The sequence below is a fragment of the Strongylocentrotus purpuratus genome, unplaced genomic scaffold (assembly GCF_000002235.5).
Source record: "Strongylocentrotus purpuratus isolate Spur 01 unplaced genomic scaffold, Spur_5.0 spur5_scaffold_2, whole genome shotgun sequence".
Classification (NCBI taxonomy): Eukaryota; Metazoa; Echinodermata; class Echinoidea; order Camarodonta; family Strongylocentrotidae; genus Strongylocentrotus; species Strongylocentrotus purpuratus.
In genome coordinates this window covers 24,875,715-24,891,869 of record NW_022145605.1, presented here as the reverse complement: position 1 = coordinate 24,891,869, position 16,155 = coordinate 24,875,715, and the positions used below count along the sequence as shown (strand labels likewise).

The 16,155-nt window shown below is 37.4% G+C and overlaps 1 protein-coding gene across 1 annotated transcript in view; it reads left to right on the top strand.

The window, feature by feature from the left end:
• The first annotated feature begins 713 nt into the window (after positions 1 to 713).
• The window catches only part of LOC582658 (membrane-associated transporter protein), a 29,294-nt gene continuing 13,852 nt past the window's right edge, over positions 714 to 16,155 (top strand). Inside the window, exons 1-2 of the mRNA XM_782603.5 lie at positions 714 to 2,259; positions 6,421 to 7,157. Of these exons, the coding sequence (XP_787696.2) occupies positions 1,292 to 2,259; positions 6,421 to 7,157 (1,705 nt within the window). The 5' untranslated portion in view covers positions 714 to 1,291. The remainder of the gene's footprint in view (positions 2,260 to 6,420; positions 7,158 to 16,155) is intronic.

The window sequence follows — 16,155 nt, the reverse complement described above, 5'->3', positions numbered from 1 at the left end:
ATTGCAGCCTAAGCGATCATATTTGTAAGCTTTAGGGACGGAGAGAAAACGGTTGGGTATATTAGAAGTACAGTTTGGTTTAAGGGACTTTATGCAACGAATAGATGAAATAATTTGCTGCAACATGACACCATTCAAAGTTCATGGAAATCCACCACCATCCACCACCCCTTCTCTCTCTCTCTCTCTCTCTCTCTCTCTCTTTCTCATTCTCTCTCTCTCTCTCTCTCTCTCTCTCCCTCCCTCTCTCTCTCTCTCTCTCCAGTATCGGTGAGATAGAAGTAGGCAGCTGCTTTTCAAGTGCATTTATAGTCACAGGGCAGAAGAAGAGGTCGTGAAACACACAAAAAGACAGAAGAATAAAAATGAGAATGAGGAGATGTGTGAGATTATAAAACAAAACAAGAGAAAAAGATAGCTAGAAGGCCACATTTTCATTTATTTGAGAGATAAAGAAGAAAGCTAAAGAAAAAAAAAAAGAGGTGTAGAGAGAAAGAGAAAGAGAAGATATGCAGAAATCGACATACAGGTATTACATGGAGAGGCAGATGGAGAGATAGAGATAGAGATAGTGCATCAGGAGAGGAATGATGAGCAAGAGACAGGGACAGTTTTTGGGGGTGGGGAGGTATGGATTTTGCGCGCGCGAACGATCGTGACATTTTAGAATATTACTCCGCCTCGTATGGGGTCGCTGTGGAGAGAACCTATCGTCTGCGAATTACTGCGGCCTTCTTAATGGGATGGCCCGAGTGATCTGCGCTGCGTGCTAAATCAAATCGGAGTGAGTAGTACGGCAAATTGAAAGCATGTGAGTGCGATTTCAGCTCGGCCATCAGCCTGATTTGGAAGTCAATTTTGAGAAGAGTGTGACACAGCTTAGAGAGGACGCGGTTGGTAGGCTATGGGAGACAGCAAATCTCTTCTTTCGTCGCGTGTTTCTAAATGTCTGTTGCAAGACTTCATGCCATCTATTACGTCCACACTTCACTTCAGACGTTAGTGTTTATTGTAGCATGTGTTGTAATATATCTGCCATCTGGATACTATGATAACTGCAACTAATGAAAAATATGGAGTAATTAGCATCGAGATACCAGGAGCTTGGAGGAGAAGTTGCGTAATCAACGCCAGAAGCGTGAAACTGAATTTAGCTTTGTTTGCATTCATTACTTCTGTGTTTTAGCTTCCGTGAAAAGGTCTGCAGTGGTGTAGTAACATATTTCAAAATTTGATTTTCAAGGTGGATAACACGTTCTGTACTTGAGAGAAAAGTAAAATAAAAGTCAAAATGGATCCTCGTATTGGACTTATTTTTGATGGGATCATCAGCGCATGTCGCACAGGATGGCGACGACTGGTTCGACATCGAGCCGAAGATACGATCCCCATCATCAGCTGCGATGGTGGTCGAGATCTTGATCACACCGATGAAGACGGAGTCAGTACCCAACGAAAATCATGGTTTCGATTGGCACGACTTAGTGGTACGGTGTGCGGCATCGAGTTCTGCTACGCCGCCGAAACGGCCTTCGTGTCGCCGATCCTTCTCAAAATCGGTATTCCACAGAGATTCATGACGATGATATGGTGTTTAAGTCCCTTGATCGGGTTTTTCGTCATGCCACTCTTAGGTTCAGCAAGTGACCGTTGTTCCTCTAGACTTGGTCGTAGACGTCCTTTCATTTTGCTGCTCTCCGCCGTCATCTTCATCGGTCTCCTTTTGGTCCCCAACGGATATAGGTTTGGCCTCACGGTATGTGGACACCACGAATCCTCGGCGTCGTCGTCGTCATCATCACTTTCATATGGGAATTACTCAGAGGAAAACCCAATGATACATGACTTCGGGACCACCGTCAGTAATTCCCTGGAAGAAACAGCTTTGGTGACATCATCCTACTCTTTCCAGAATCATGATCAATCTTCCTACGGTGATTCCCCGACAACGGAAGGCATCTTTGATAATACGACATGGGAGGCGACCACTCCCTGGACGGAGACCGGGCATATCGTGGCTGGCCACGCCTGTGGTGTTATCTTTACCATTCTGGGTGTGGCTTTCCTCGACTTCAGCTGTGACGCCTGCCAATCACCAAGCCGCGCCTATTTGATTGACGTGACACACCCATCAGATCACACACGTGGACTTGCTACCTTCAGCTTCATGGCTGGGTTCGGAGGCGCTGCGGGATACCTCATTGGGGGAATCCCATGGGGTAAAAGTTCCATATGGGCTGTTGTAGGTTCACATGTCAGGTGAGATTTTAATATAACCTCCAATATTAGCTAAGGAACTACCGATGATTAGGGTATTTAAGTATAAAATCGAATGACCTTGGGTGGGCCAACAATGGTATAGCACACGAGCTGATGAGCATTATTGCGCGAGTCGGCACAACGAGCGAAATATTCTAAAAACGAGTGCGATTTTGTTTTGAAAGAATAGTCATTCAATATTAATATATGTTAAAAATCTTATCGATTGTATAAAAATCAATTTTTCACCATTATATAAATCCTCGTGTATTTTTATCAACTTGCACAATAACACGCAGTGAAAAAATAGTCCCAATATATTTTTTTTATTTCCCAATATATTGCAAGGGCTTTTGCGTACATTTTCTTAATGCACAAAATATGCCCTTTTCTGGTTGGCTCAAAACCCTTCATACACGTGATATGCTTGTATCTTCCAGACTTTGTATAGCATTAGCCTATTAACACCGAAAATATGCTAAAAAATATTGGTTACTTTGGCATAAGATTGTCGAATTTGTATTTGCCGACAATAAGGTTGCTTTCACATGCATGTTTGAAATTTTAACCACCTGTTAGATTTTAACTACTACTTTTCTGCTTATTTCTAAATCAAAGAACGATCACAATTTAGTGGTCAGGATTGCAATCAAATATCCTATCAGCCGACATGTCACCCGCTAAGTACTATGTAAGCAGACCTACAAGAAAGCGTATTAAAGTCACAATGTTAGATAGGGATCCAGAGACTCATTTTAACACAGAATCTCAAAGAGAAAGAAAATGATTTGATATTGCTTTTGAAATTCATGATGCGTATTGGAAATATTCTGATGCAACTTGATTACTAAATTCCCTTCCTTGCTTCTTCATTCCTGCTTCAATGGGCATTCTGAATTCCACAATATCATGACAGTAATTACTGTTTTCCAATCGATTCAATTGGATCCAACGGTTTGCACGCTCTGCTAAATTGTGTATTGCGACAAATTTAAATCTTCGATAATTGATGGGTCTACATTATATAGACTGTGTTTACAGATTACAGATCTATAGCAAGATTCAGAATGACATTTAGGTATGTGTTTAATTGAGGTTCACTACAGGGTAACAAAGGCAGTGGGAAAACGAATCATGGTTCAGTTCATGATAGAAAATCATAATCAATTTTCTTCTTTTGGGGCTTTATTATTACGCTTTATGAGAAAAGAATTGTCAGTACGTTGACACTAATGAACTACAATCACAAACATCGTTGCGAGCACTCCTACTTTATAATGGCAGCTAGGTTCCTAATAAATCAGACGTTGTTCACATTGTAATGCTGTAATTAAATACATATTGCAATATCTATACTTCTACAGATGCTCGAATAAATGAATACAGTCATTTGGTAATGGTAATGGTTTTTATATTGAAAATTCATTTGCAGACAGAGGGCTGAATTGCGGAATTTCGTACATTGCGTGAAAACATAAATAATTATACAAATATGATAAACTACAGTAAAATTATCCAGCAAATCGTATGAAAAGATAACACATAGGAATTGAATTGTTTTGATAAATCAGTTATACGCCTATACAGTTCGCTAAACAGGTGACAATTACATACATTCCACAATCATATATATGAGATCGTTTGAAATACGAGAGATGAGAGAACAAAATTAAAGGGGAAGTCCACCCTGAAATTAAGTTAGTTTTAATAGGAGTAGAAAAATGAGAGAAACAAGTCAGTGAAAGTTTGAGCAAATTCCGATTAAAAATAAGGAAGTTAGGATTTTTGAAGTTGTGATCAATCAAACACAAATTGGCAACTCTATGACGTATCATGCGAGCTCAACTTCCATTTGCTCAGTACTAAAAAAAATCTAAAATTTTCATTTTCCCTCAAGAAAAATTTTAACCATACATGCACCCTAAATATAATAATTGCAAATATGTTTCTATACTCCCCCTGCAAGGAACAAATATATATTCCGTCATCAATAACGAAGAAAACATGATTTTATGGAATATTATGCACAAAGCAAATGAAGGAGAGCTCGTATAATAAGTCACAGAGTTGCCAATTTGTATTTGATTGATCACAACTTCAATAATTCATAACTTTCTTATTTTCATTCAGAATTTGCTCAAACTTTCACTCACCTGATTTTCTTATTATTCTGCCTCTATCGAAACAAACTTATTTTGGGGGTGGACTTTCCCTTTAAAGGGTTGGGGGAAAGTAAAGAAGAGAGGTAGGGAGAGAAGACACAGACAGCACAGGAGATCCGGGAAAGGTTTTAGAGAGAAAAAGACAAAGGGAGAGAGATATAAGATAATGCTGAGGATGAGAGTGCATAACGGACATATCGAAAATGAGGAAAAAAGTACAACTATGACATTTGAGAGAGTACTGGTTTTAGATTCATAAATAACAAGTAAATTTACATTTTCATTAATGAGATATGGATAACATAAATTTGTAAACTAAAAGTTACTGCAATACAAATTAAAAACATGAAATATGGTAATTTTGAGGTTTTCTGGTAATCAATATGTGATAAGTATGTTTTCAAGCAATACAAAAGTTAACCATACATATAAAGTTATATTTAAGGAGTGACAATCTTTGGAAATGAATCATCTTTCTCCTGGGCTTTACACTAATCGTAGATAAACTGAAAATGTTGATACTTTAAGAATTCCGAGGATGATGTATCTCCTACTCTATACACTTTGACTTCACGAAATGTCGTTCACTCACAAATAGCGCACATGATGGATTGAAAACATAAGCATCATTCGCTTTAAGCGAATATTATTATTGAAGAGAAGGGAACTTCTTAAAGTGTAACATGAAGGACAGGTTCCTATTTGATGGAACTTTTTATCAATAACAAGTTACAACAGCTGTTATAAGCTACTTCTGAAATTATTGCATTCGATTGGCTAGGAGCAAATTCGTCGTAGGAATTCAATTTTGTTTTTGTTGTTGATAATTAGTTTTATGAAGCAGGTCCCAGACGCCTTCATCAAGACGTGAAAGCACGTCTGATCATAGACTGATTGTGTCGAGTGAACATTGAAAGGAATTACCTTTCCAATACGCACTATGAATATGACTGACAAAGAAAGCGGACAAAATATACAGTTCCTCAGGTAGACAAAGGAACATCCCTTCACTGCTAATATGTAAAAATGTGTAGAACAGGTGTCACATGCATATTCACCTTTTTACATAATAGCAGTGAAGGGATGTTCCTTTATCTACCTGAGGAACTGTATATTTTGTCCGCTTTCTTTGTCCGTCATGTTCATAGTGACGTTACCTGTTGGGTCATCTACACGTAGATCGATGTAGATGATGATTAATGAGAGATACATTAGAATTCGTTTTTGAGAAGTTAGCGGGAGGGGTGCAGTAACATGTATGCACTGTATCAAACAATAATTGAAGGAAAACAGGGGGCCAATCGGAGTCAAATAGGGAGAACAAAATGTAGAGTGTCTTCCTTTGTTTTCCTTTTAACGCAAGTTAATGGATTAAACGCGATAGATATTCATGGCAGAATGTGCATTATCCATACGCGGTCAGACAATCATTGCATGGTGAAGAAGCGCTCATTGAATGGTCAAAATAATATAAGTCGTGTGCTTTCGAATGGCTAATTGAAAAAAACTGGAGATTGTTTTTTTTTATCGTATAGCGTGACTTGTATTACAAGAGTCGCTCTTTCCACTTATTTTGGAACCATCTTAATTGGTTGATTGCACAGGGGTCAGAAACACCTTTGCACATTGGAGTTTAAAAAAAGGACAGAAGTAAAACAACAACTCAACTTGCAAATTCATTTTGAATAGATATTCAGCCTTTAAAGTGTAAATTATAATTATTTGTTATTCTATTAATTTTTAATGAACCAAATGTACATGTAGTTGGAATATTACATGGGACTGAGCCACTGAGTATTGATATGTAATCATCTCCATAAAAGTAAGTCCTGGTGCGGGTGTTAAAAGAAGTGGTTTAAACGAAGCGGGAAGAGTGTTTCTGATGGTCGTTTATAGTTACATTTTGAATAAGAACAAATTATGAATGCTTTCTTACCTGCACTGCATTATTCTCATCCATTTTAATAGCATGACATTTTTCTTTCTTTTGTATGCTCAGATATGTATTCGGTTTAATCACGATCATCTTCGTAGTGGCTCTCTTCATCACTGTGACCGCCGAGAGAGAACAGACCCTGGCAGAGATCAACCCTATCGAATCAAAACGGCGTCGAAAACGAGAAGGAACGTACGGTGGCATGGACGACGAGGACGAGGAAGTGGAGCTCGGAGTCATCGAACAGAGGAAGAAGAACTACGGCTCACAACAGACGGACATCGTCCCTACGACAACGGCGGACATCGTCTCTGAGGGGACTGTTGCAAAACCGGAAGCAGAGGGGCAGCTTCCGGTCGAAGCAGGGAAGGAGGATGTCCCGAATGGTGTTAACGGGGCAAGGTCAAAGGTCAAGGGTAGAGACGAAAGCGATGGGAAGATGGGAATGTACCAGGCGTTGCCTGAGCCATCTTCTACCAAGGATTTCATCAATGGCGAACCGCCGGAGGAGGCGGCTACCATGGGAACGTACCTCCTTTCTATTGTCTTCATGCCCCCATCTCTTCGTATCCTCTGCTTCACACATCTTCTAGGTTGGATGTCTCTTCTCTGTTACTCGCTTTACTTTACAGACTTCATGGGGCAGGAGGTGTACGGTGGAGACCCGATCGCCCCGGCTGGTTCCCAGGCCAGACAGATCTACTCGGATGGGGTAAGGAAGGGGTCCTATGCCATGGCTCTCTACTCCATTACCTGTTCCATCACATCGCTCTGTACAGAGTGGCTTATCAGGAAAATAGGTAAGAATTCATAACGCTTTCTAAGAACTAATTGTCCATGCCTTTTTCCACCTACCAGATATTATTGACAGGTAAGTATGGCCGACCGGGATAAATCAACCTTAATCATGGTATCTGAAATCCATTCAACGGGCCACTTGTTGGAGATCGATGATTAATAAATGCATAGACACATTATTCGAAGTTGCTAGTTGAACAGCCTATCACTACTGCAAGCAACACACTACACTGTTTGTCCCCTGTCTCCTCTGACATAAGGTCGTATACAGAATAGATTTTAAAAAATCTGTAGTATAAATGATGGAGTGGATGTTACAATAGATACAGATAGATACATGTACATTAATAGGATGAAATACGCCTCCAAAGTCATGAAAATATGTAGTTTATCCCTTTTCAGAGATATGTGTATTTAGAGGCCTGTAGCATGGTTGCATTGACATTTAAGAAAGACAACTTTTTCCATTGAATGAAGACCTCGTAATGACGTCACATAGTATCGCCTTGATTAATTTTCTTTCATAATGTCACCATGGCATAATATGTTACATTTTACTTCACAAAATCATGACGCCTTTTCCATTACGGTTACTTGCAGCATGCTTTAATGACCTTCCCATCCACTGCCTGCTGTACAATTGATGGAGCTTTTAACTAATAACTCTGGATTAAACTGATAACAATTCACCGCGTACATTAATTAGATACGCCTCGGCCCTCCGCCTTTTGTAAATCAAAGTAACGTCATATCAGAAATAAATCTGTGCTATTTTCGTTTTGTCGAGAGAAAAGTTGAATACTATATAGTCAGGGCTCAAATTAATTTTTCGTCAACGGGGGCTCTTCCCCCCCCAAAAAAAAAGAGCACCCGTGAGCCTTCTCACGGGGGCTCTTTTAGTACTGACGGGGCTCTTTTTTATACAAATTTTCATTGAATTGGTACCTAGGACACCCCTCATTTATTTGCTATTTCCTCATTATCATTTTAATCAGCATTTACAAACTACATAGCTGTTACTGACTGTCATCCCGTGATGACATTCTCTCGATTTCTTCCCGTTGTGCACATTATTTCCTCCTCATTTTTCGGAGCAAACTTTACATTCTTTCTTTACTGAGCCACGTAGCGGCGAGGCGATTCTGGTTTTGGTGCTTTTTTGTACAGGCGCGGAGCCATGGGCCGATTTTAACGGCTGCCCCCCCCCCTAGCCTCCCAAACCGGTAAAAAATAGGATACTAACGTAAATTTAACCTTAACCCCCCCCCCCCCGACCTGCCAGTGAGATAAATGCGGCATCAAAATGTTTGTGCTTCTTTGACCGTAATTAAATGCCTAAAACCCCTGAACCCCCACACCAATTTACGCTCGCTATCCTCTACCTGATGGTAAATACTTTAGCCCCCCACTTTGATAAACGTTCCACAGGGCCTGTGTATATGATATATACGCATACAACACTGATCTTTATGATGTAGTGCGGTATGGTATGTAATCCCGCATGATTTTTTTTGACAAAGTTGATTTTTTTTTGCTGTTTTGGCTTCAAAAGGGTCCCAATTGGCCAAAAATGATGGGGTTCAAATTTTCAGACCCCTCCTTCATTTCCTGGGGTCCATATTGGGGGCCAAAATGGCTTATATAGAGCACAATATAGATATTTGGTGTATCCGGGAAAATTTGAACCCCATCAATTTCTGATAGCTCGGACCCCAATGAATCCAAAAATGCAAAAATGCAAAAAAAAAAAATTTGCACAAAAGTCCTACGGGAGCTGTTTCAGTGACATACCGTACCACACTATGACATATCTTCTTCTCCCCTTGCAAACGAGAAAGAAAACAAGGTCATTAAAAGGGATTAAGCGACAAAAAATTATTGTGATTCAAATTGATGCGAATATTTGTTTGAATAAGCACTGCTATTCACCAGAATCTTCTTTGTAAAAACAACTTTACATATCTCAGCCATGCTTACTGAGTTGAGACGTTCCATTCAATTTAGAATACACTTCTCCTAATGTGAAAGTGATCATTCAACACAGTGGCAGAATTGCATGGCTGAGATTTTTAAAAGTTGTTTTTACAAAGAAGATTCTGGTGAAAAGCAAATGCTTATTAAAAAAAAATCCTTGCATCAATTTGAATCACAATGATCATTTTGTCCCATGATCCTTTTATTAAATAACCTTGTTTTCTTTTTTGTTTGCAGGGGGAGAAGAAGCTATCAGAATGTAATTTTGGAATACCTCTGAGGTATTCCAAAATTACATTCTGATAATCAACATTTTGTTCTGTTATCAAATGTATATACGCATAATACAACTGATCTTTGTGATTTCTTAAAGTGAGGCAGCGAAGCAATGGCTCGCTCGCATATACAAAGCACTATAACGATAGCGTGCATGCAGCCTAATGGCAGGCTATGAGTTAAGATATATTTTGAGATTTTCGCACGGATAGAATTATTATGACTTTATTTTATTAACCTGAATCCGAACCTGAAGTTGCAATTGAATACAATTACTGATTAATTATGTTATTAACAACCAACATTATTTCGATGTTGAGCCTTTTCGGTGCTTCTTTAGCATGAAGTTCTATGTTGAAATTCCCCTATACATGTATGATCAGTTTAGACTATAACTTTACCATACTAATGATATAATTCGATGGGAGCATACAAGCAACGCGTGTCTAGCAAAACAAAAATCCACGTAATTCCATGAAAAGACATATACATGACTTGTATAGAATTTACTAGATGGGTTTTTATTACTTTATATCCACTATATTTTGACCTTCTTCTTGAAAAACAATTATTCGTCAATTTCCTTTCTTCAATTTTTCCTGAAACTCTTTCATTAATCATGATCAATTTAATTTTAGTAGGAAATTTTATTTCAAACCGAAATACTGTATATCCACGGACTACAAATATCACCATGTGTTTTCGTGTTGTCTTCATACATGTACCAGTAAGCTTATTAACATGAAAAAGTGTTCATTTTCAAAGAAAAAGAAGAGATTCAAACTGGTGGACAAGGATAAATCTGGCTGAAGAGATTAGGCCAATCTTTATTGTCTTGTTAAAGCTTTAAAGCTATTTGAAGAAGAACGATTACTTGGTTTATTTCTAAAAACCTATAATTTACACCTAGGCTCATTTTCTTGAACTCATAACCCTAATTAACACAATACAGCTGTGAAGTAATTATAAGAGTTGATAAACTGAACAGATTCACGATTCACGACACAAAATATTTAACCCTTTGTCTATTGGAACCGAGCGGTCTCTGTATTAAGCCTATAGGAATAAGATAATCCAGAAGTCAACAGGTTAAAAAACTCTATGGTGTGATTTTTTAAACAACCTTTATCCCATTCTTTTGTAATCAAAATATGTATCCTCTATTAATATTAATATTCTAACAACAGCAGACTTGCTATTTTTAGTGTGATATACCGAGCTTCTACGTGTGAAACTTCTAACAGTGTTTAAAAGGTGTCGTACAACAGTATTCAGTGGGATTGACTTGACACGTATATATATAGAACGGATACCAGCTTATGTGCGTAAATAAACAAATCTGGAAGTCAACACATATATTTTTTTTGGCAATACTAGCTTGGAAAAGAAAAAAAATTCCATGCTACATAGGTGAAGAGTATGGCAGAATATTTATCCAACCATAGTTCCAGAGAAGTTTATAGTAGATTGTCCATAATGTGTATGAAATCTTATCTCATTGTTATTCATTGGATCTCGCGAATGTATCAGTTAAATGTCAAAGTTAGCATTTTGCCGTCTATTTCAGTTCATTTCACTTCATACTGACATTTACTTTCCAACTTAAAGCAACGGGCTTTCTTAATATACAGATTAATATGGAGAACCTCATTTAGAAAGCCGCAATGATTTCTACTTCGATACATTTTCAAGTCATACGAGTGACTTTTTGATATTATACATCAACATATTAAACTCTTGATCCATAACCTTTTAAAATATTTAATTGAAATTGAAATCAAGCTCTTACTATCAATTAGGAAATTCGTTTTTCATTGGTAAGATTTTGCAGATCAATTTACCAAAATAAATAATCACAATCATAGCCAATTAACAGTCATAACGGCTTCAGTTGGGTAAGTTTAATACACGAAATCAGTTTTGTACGAAGTTGAAGTAGACGAAGGCAAAGGTAGACAGAAGAAGAGGAGAATAGAGCAGTACTAAAAGAAAAAAGAGAAAGAGAGAGAGAGAGAGAGAGAGAGCCAAGAGTTACATGAAGTGTAACATGTATTTTAGCTGCGCATACTGACATAAAGAGGACACAATTAATTTTTTGAGTTCAATTAATGGTTAAAGTTAACATCAGACTATTAGACGATAATAAAAAAAAAGGAGAAAAAGAAGACTAATAGAATGGCATATAGTAAACAATCAGTGCTGTATTTATCAAGAGTTGTGAGGTGAGAAGCAAGGGTCAAACCAAAAACAATAAACTTGAGTTCTGGTAAAAAAAAAAGAAAATGAATTTTCACAGAATCAAACGAAACTTACACTGAATGTTGAAGATTACAAATAAATGTCATGTGCCAACAATTTTGGTAGAAAATGTATACTGGCTGAGTAATGAGCGTAGAAAGATAAGGAAATCAAGGTAAGTAGGCCCGACACCATTTGTGTAGTCCCATATTCATCTTTCTGTGTACAGTGATTGTTACTTTACCAAGACTGGGTCAAATTTATTATGATTTTGATGACTCTAGAACCTTGCAATACACACCAATACTTACATACTACATGATCAACTTTTTCTGATCCATTCCACACCTTTTCTTTCACAATGCAATCGCATGACCAGAACTCAACTTTATCTTTAATACTGAAACAAAGTCAACGTTGAAACTGATGCTAAAGGAAAAGACACTGGTACTTAGAATGGATGAGTTGATGATCCTTGAACTTACAGTTGAACAGTTAATGCATTAATAATGTCTGAATGACTGAGTGAATGAATACTTGATAAAGAATGATCTACAAAATGGCAGAGGAATGATTCTTAAGAGAATACCAGATGCTGATGACGTCTTTCTTTCGAAGATGATTTCGACACACAGTCAGTCTTGTATAAAATGACTTCCAATGCCTGTTGTTTATTTAATGCAATTGAAAACACCTTTTCCGAGAAATATGATTTTTTTTTTCCTCGATTTTTTAAGAGAGGAACGCTTTGCATTTCAGTCACTTAAAGATGCTTGTTGAGTTGTTCTGTTTGTAAACTTGTTTTTACATAATCTATTTGAACTTGTGGTTTCTTAACAGTTCTTTACGTTGATCGAATCCGGTCTCACTCACCCGATTGACGATATTTTTTCTCTTCCTGGTTCGTACGATTGGTTCGGTTTCCCCTAATTTAAGCTAAACTTGAATAATCTCTGGAAAGGGTTTAGACATACTATTTCAAATGTATTTTTCTTATTTTAAGGCAATTTAACATTAAATGATGTAAAACCGCAGCATTTCCTTCGTCTTCATATAGCATTGCCAGACATTTACATGCCACCGAACGAGGTTTTATTTCAAACCTTGGATATATTTCAATCTTACTTAAGGTTTAAACAAAACAAATCATGAAAAGAAAAGTGCATTTCTAAAGTTAACTAATATTCAAGTGGTTTTAAGTAACTGAATTCAGTGACACAAAGGTGTACAAAGGACACATTATGACAAACCCATGATGACCTTTGTCATTATTCCGTTGCCTTCATATACGCTCCTTTCAAGAAAAAGTATCTACAAAACTTGACTAGTTTATGTGGAATTAAAAGCCATCTACATCTCATTTCTGCGCAAAATCTGGTGTTTTTCTCATGAATAATTCCATTACGCTTGTCATCAGGTGATTTAAAGATTTGTCTGTATGCGGCATATCCGAAGTGAAAATGAAAATGTCGTGTGTATTTGAAAGGAGAAGGCCTCAAAGTAAATTGAATGGATGTGGACAGCACTTTGTTGAGATGACAGATTCCAACGTAACCTTGACATTTCATCTGGAGATATGATGGATGATTATCAATGAGATGCGTGTACAAGAATCTTTAAAATGGATGTCATATAGATTGACTATGCATCTCAAATTCACTTTTAGTTGATTGGGCGTGCCGTCGTAGTGTATTCGAATCATGTTCTTATACAATTTGAAGATAAAAGCTTATCGATTGAGTTGACCTTGGAGTTGAATATTCTTCCAGGAAGAAAAAGAATAAAGGGTTCTCATTCCTAAATGCATAAAAATCTCAAGGAAATTTGTAACCACCTGTTGTGCATTAACACCGTAATATTTGTAATATCCAATTTAAAAACCTCAGATAATGTTTCCTTGTTGTAACCATATCCTGGATATTATTCACCTATCTTTAGTATCCTCCATAAACAATGTTCTATTTTGCGGCTCAGTCAATTAGAAAGTACATTTTCATGATGTCTAGAGAAAATATTAGAATAAACAAAGCGGCTGGGGCAAAAACACATTTTAGATGATTCGAGAGGAATGTATATCTAAGAGTAAAAAAAACCCTGATAACATCACTTTATCTTGTTGTTTTGTCTTTACTTTTCTTTTTATTTTGTTTTGCTTTTATCCACGCACGTTTTTTTTTATGTCTTAAATATTAGTATACAGCAGAGGTATCTTAAAAATTGGAATCTATCTAAATGGAAATAACAACCTTTTAAAAGACTTACAATTTTCCTGATCCTAGTTTATTTCTTTCCTAAACCTTCATCACGATGGCTTAAGCGCAGGAAGACTGAAATAGAAACAGATCACTCGCATGATAAGCAATTTATTCGCTAGATATATTGTTTCCGTCAAAGTCTTTGTAATATTTTCATATCTCTGACATTCAGACGTCCTCTCTACTTTTCCAACATCCCCTGACAATTTAGACGATGATATTTCCATCTCGACGGAGGGAATCAAAGATGACATTTTCGGTATCAATATTCCTCTTCAAGACTTGATGGTTGGAATGGACTAGAGTATATTTAACAAGGTCTTCCGTTTTATTCTTTTCCCATAGTTTTGATGTTGCGATGCAGAAAAGGCTTTTTGTTTAAGGTTATAGTACTGATATTGAAGGATGAAAATCATAGTAATGGTATCTCTATGACTTCTTGTGTCTCCTCGACCCCTCCCAGCCCCCCCCCCTCCACTGCCTCTTTCGGGTGCCCCCTCCTTCTCAATGTTTCTCTCTCTCTCTCTCTCTCTCTCTCTCTCTCGTCATCTCTCGCATTTCCGTTTCATATCTCCTTATCTCTTAACCGGTTCTTTTCCCTACTCCCCTGATCGTCCTAATCATTTTGGTTGATTTAAGCTTTTTGGGGGTTCTTATTATAATTTTCGCTTTATGGGCTTTTTATTAGTTTTACTTTCTATCATTGTTTTTTACAAAGAAGTTATGTAATTAAGTGTGATGTACCAACGTGAACATGAGGAACGACCGGTACGTATTTGTAAAATATTTTACATGAATTGTATAACAAATATTAATAAAATCCGTTATGTTTGTCACCAGAAAATAAGAGATACTTCAGGCGTCAAAAATGTCAAGGCTCTGGCAGCTGCACTATTTGTTTTCTTATAATAAGCACACACAACAGTGTCCAAACCAGTGGATGACATCGTTAATTGCTGATGAGCGCAGATTTTATATAAAAATATTTTAATTTGCCGTCTTGACAGACGATTACAAATTGGATATGCCATAATCTTTAATCAAAGCTGGACTTGTACAAATATACAGACTTTATGGCCCGAATTCACAAAGGAGGTTTGTCGACAAACCTTGGTTTTCGTACGTCATATGACGCGTTTTACGCGTTTTTTTACAAACCTGGTTTGTAAAGAACAAAAGGAGGTTTGGCGAAACAAAAGGAGGTTTGAGCTCAAACCTTGGTCTGAGCTCAAACCTTGCTTTGTGAATTCGGGCCCATGTATCTGTTGTCATATGTCAGGATCGACTTATGAAACCATGACATTTAACGACTCATTTTATGTTAATCAGTGCAACCGCAATCTCTCTTCAAAATCACGATTTCGAGCTAAATCCATATTATCAGCACGTTTGCAGAGAGAGAGAGGGGGAGGGAGAGAGAGAGAGAGAGAGAGAGAGAGAGAGAGAGAGAGGAAGATAGAAAGATTGTTATCAGAGTAATTGTTGACAGAGCAGTACAAAGAAGAAAATGGTAAAGCAAAGTATTTCCCTTCCCCATGAATTTCACATAAAAAAAGAGGAAATTAGCCCACATCATCTCACATCTTACATTCATAACCCAATACTACGTCATGGAGAGGGAACGAAGCTCAATGTTTATCCTCTTCGCGTTGTCATGGCGACTAAAATGATCTTCCGTGACTTTCTTCGGTGCAAACGTCTGTACGAGTATTTTGGAGATAATTTGGTTCGCTGAGAAAAAGACAGAAAAATGCATTCGATTGCCAAATTGCTTCTGTTGCTAATTTATTACTGAGGTCTATCCGTACCTTGGTATTCAATATTGGGGGCGACAGCAAAATTATTTGAATTCAATCTTTAATCACTGCAAAATTCAATGAGGTATTTATGGAATATGGGTTAAAGAGCTACTAATATAGAAAGTGAGATTTATTTTCGGCATAAAGTGTCGTATCTATGGGGGTCATGGGGTGCGTCCCCCCCCCCCCAAAAAAAAAAAAAAAAAATCGAAAGGCAAAAATAAAGAGGTGAGAGTGAGTTGAAAGATGAAGGAAACGGGAAAAGAATGTGAGATAATGAGATAGGTTGCTCGAAAACGCTCTTCATAGGTTATAATATTATGTGAGTCGTTAACATGGGGACAACATGATAAGTCCTGAATGGTGTAAGACTGAGGTGCATTAAACGATTGCTTTGGGGTGATCATTATCTCCGCCCTTGATGTAGTGTACAGCAGAGAAGAAAAAAAAATAGAGAT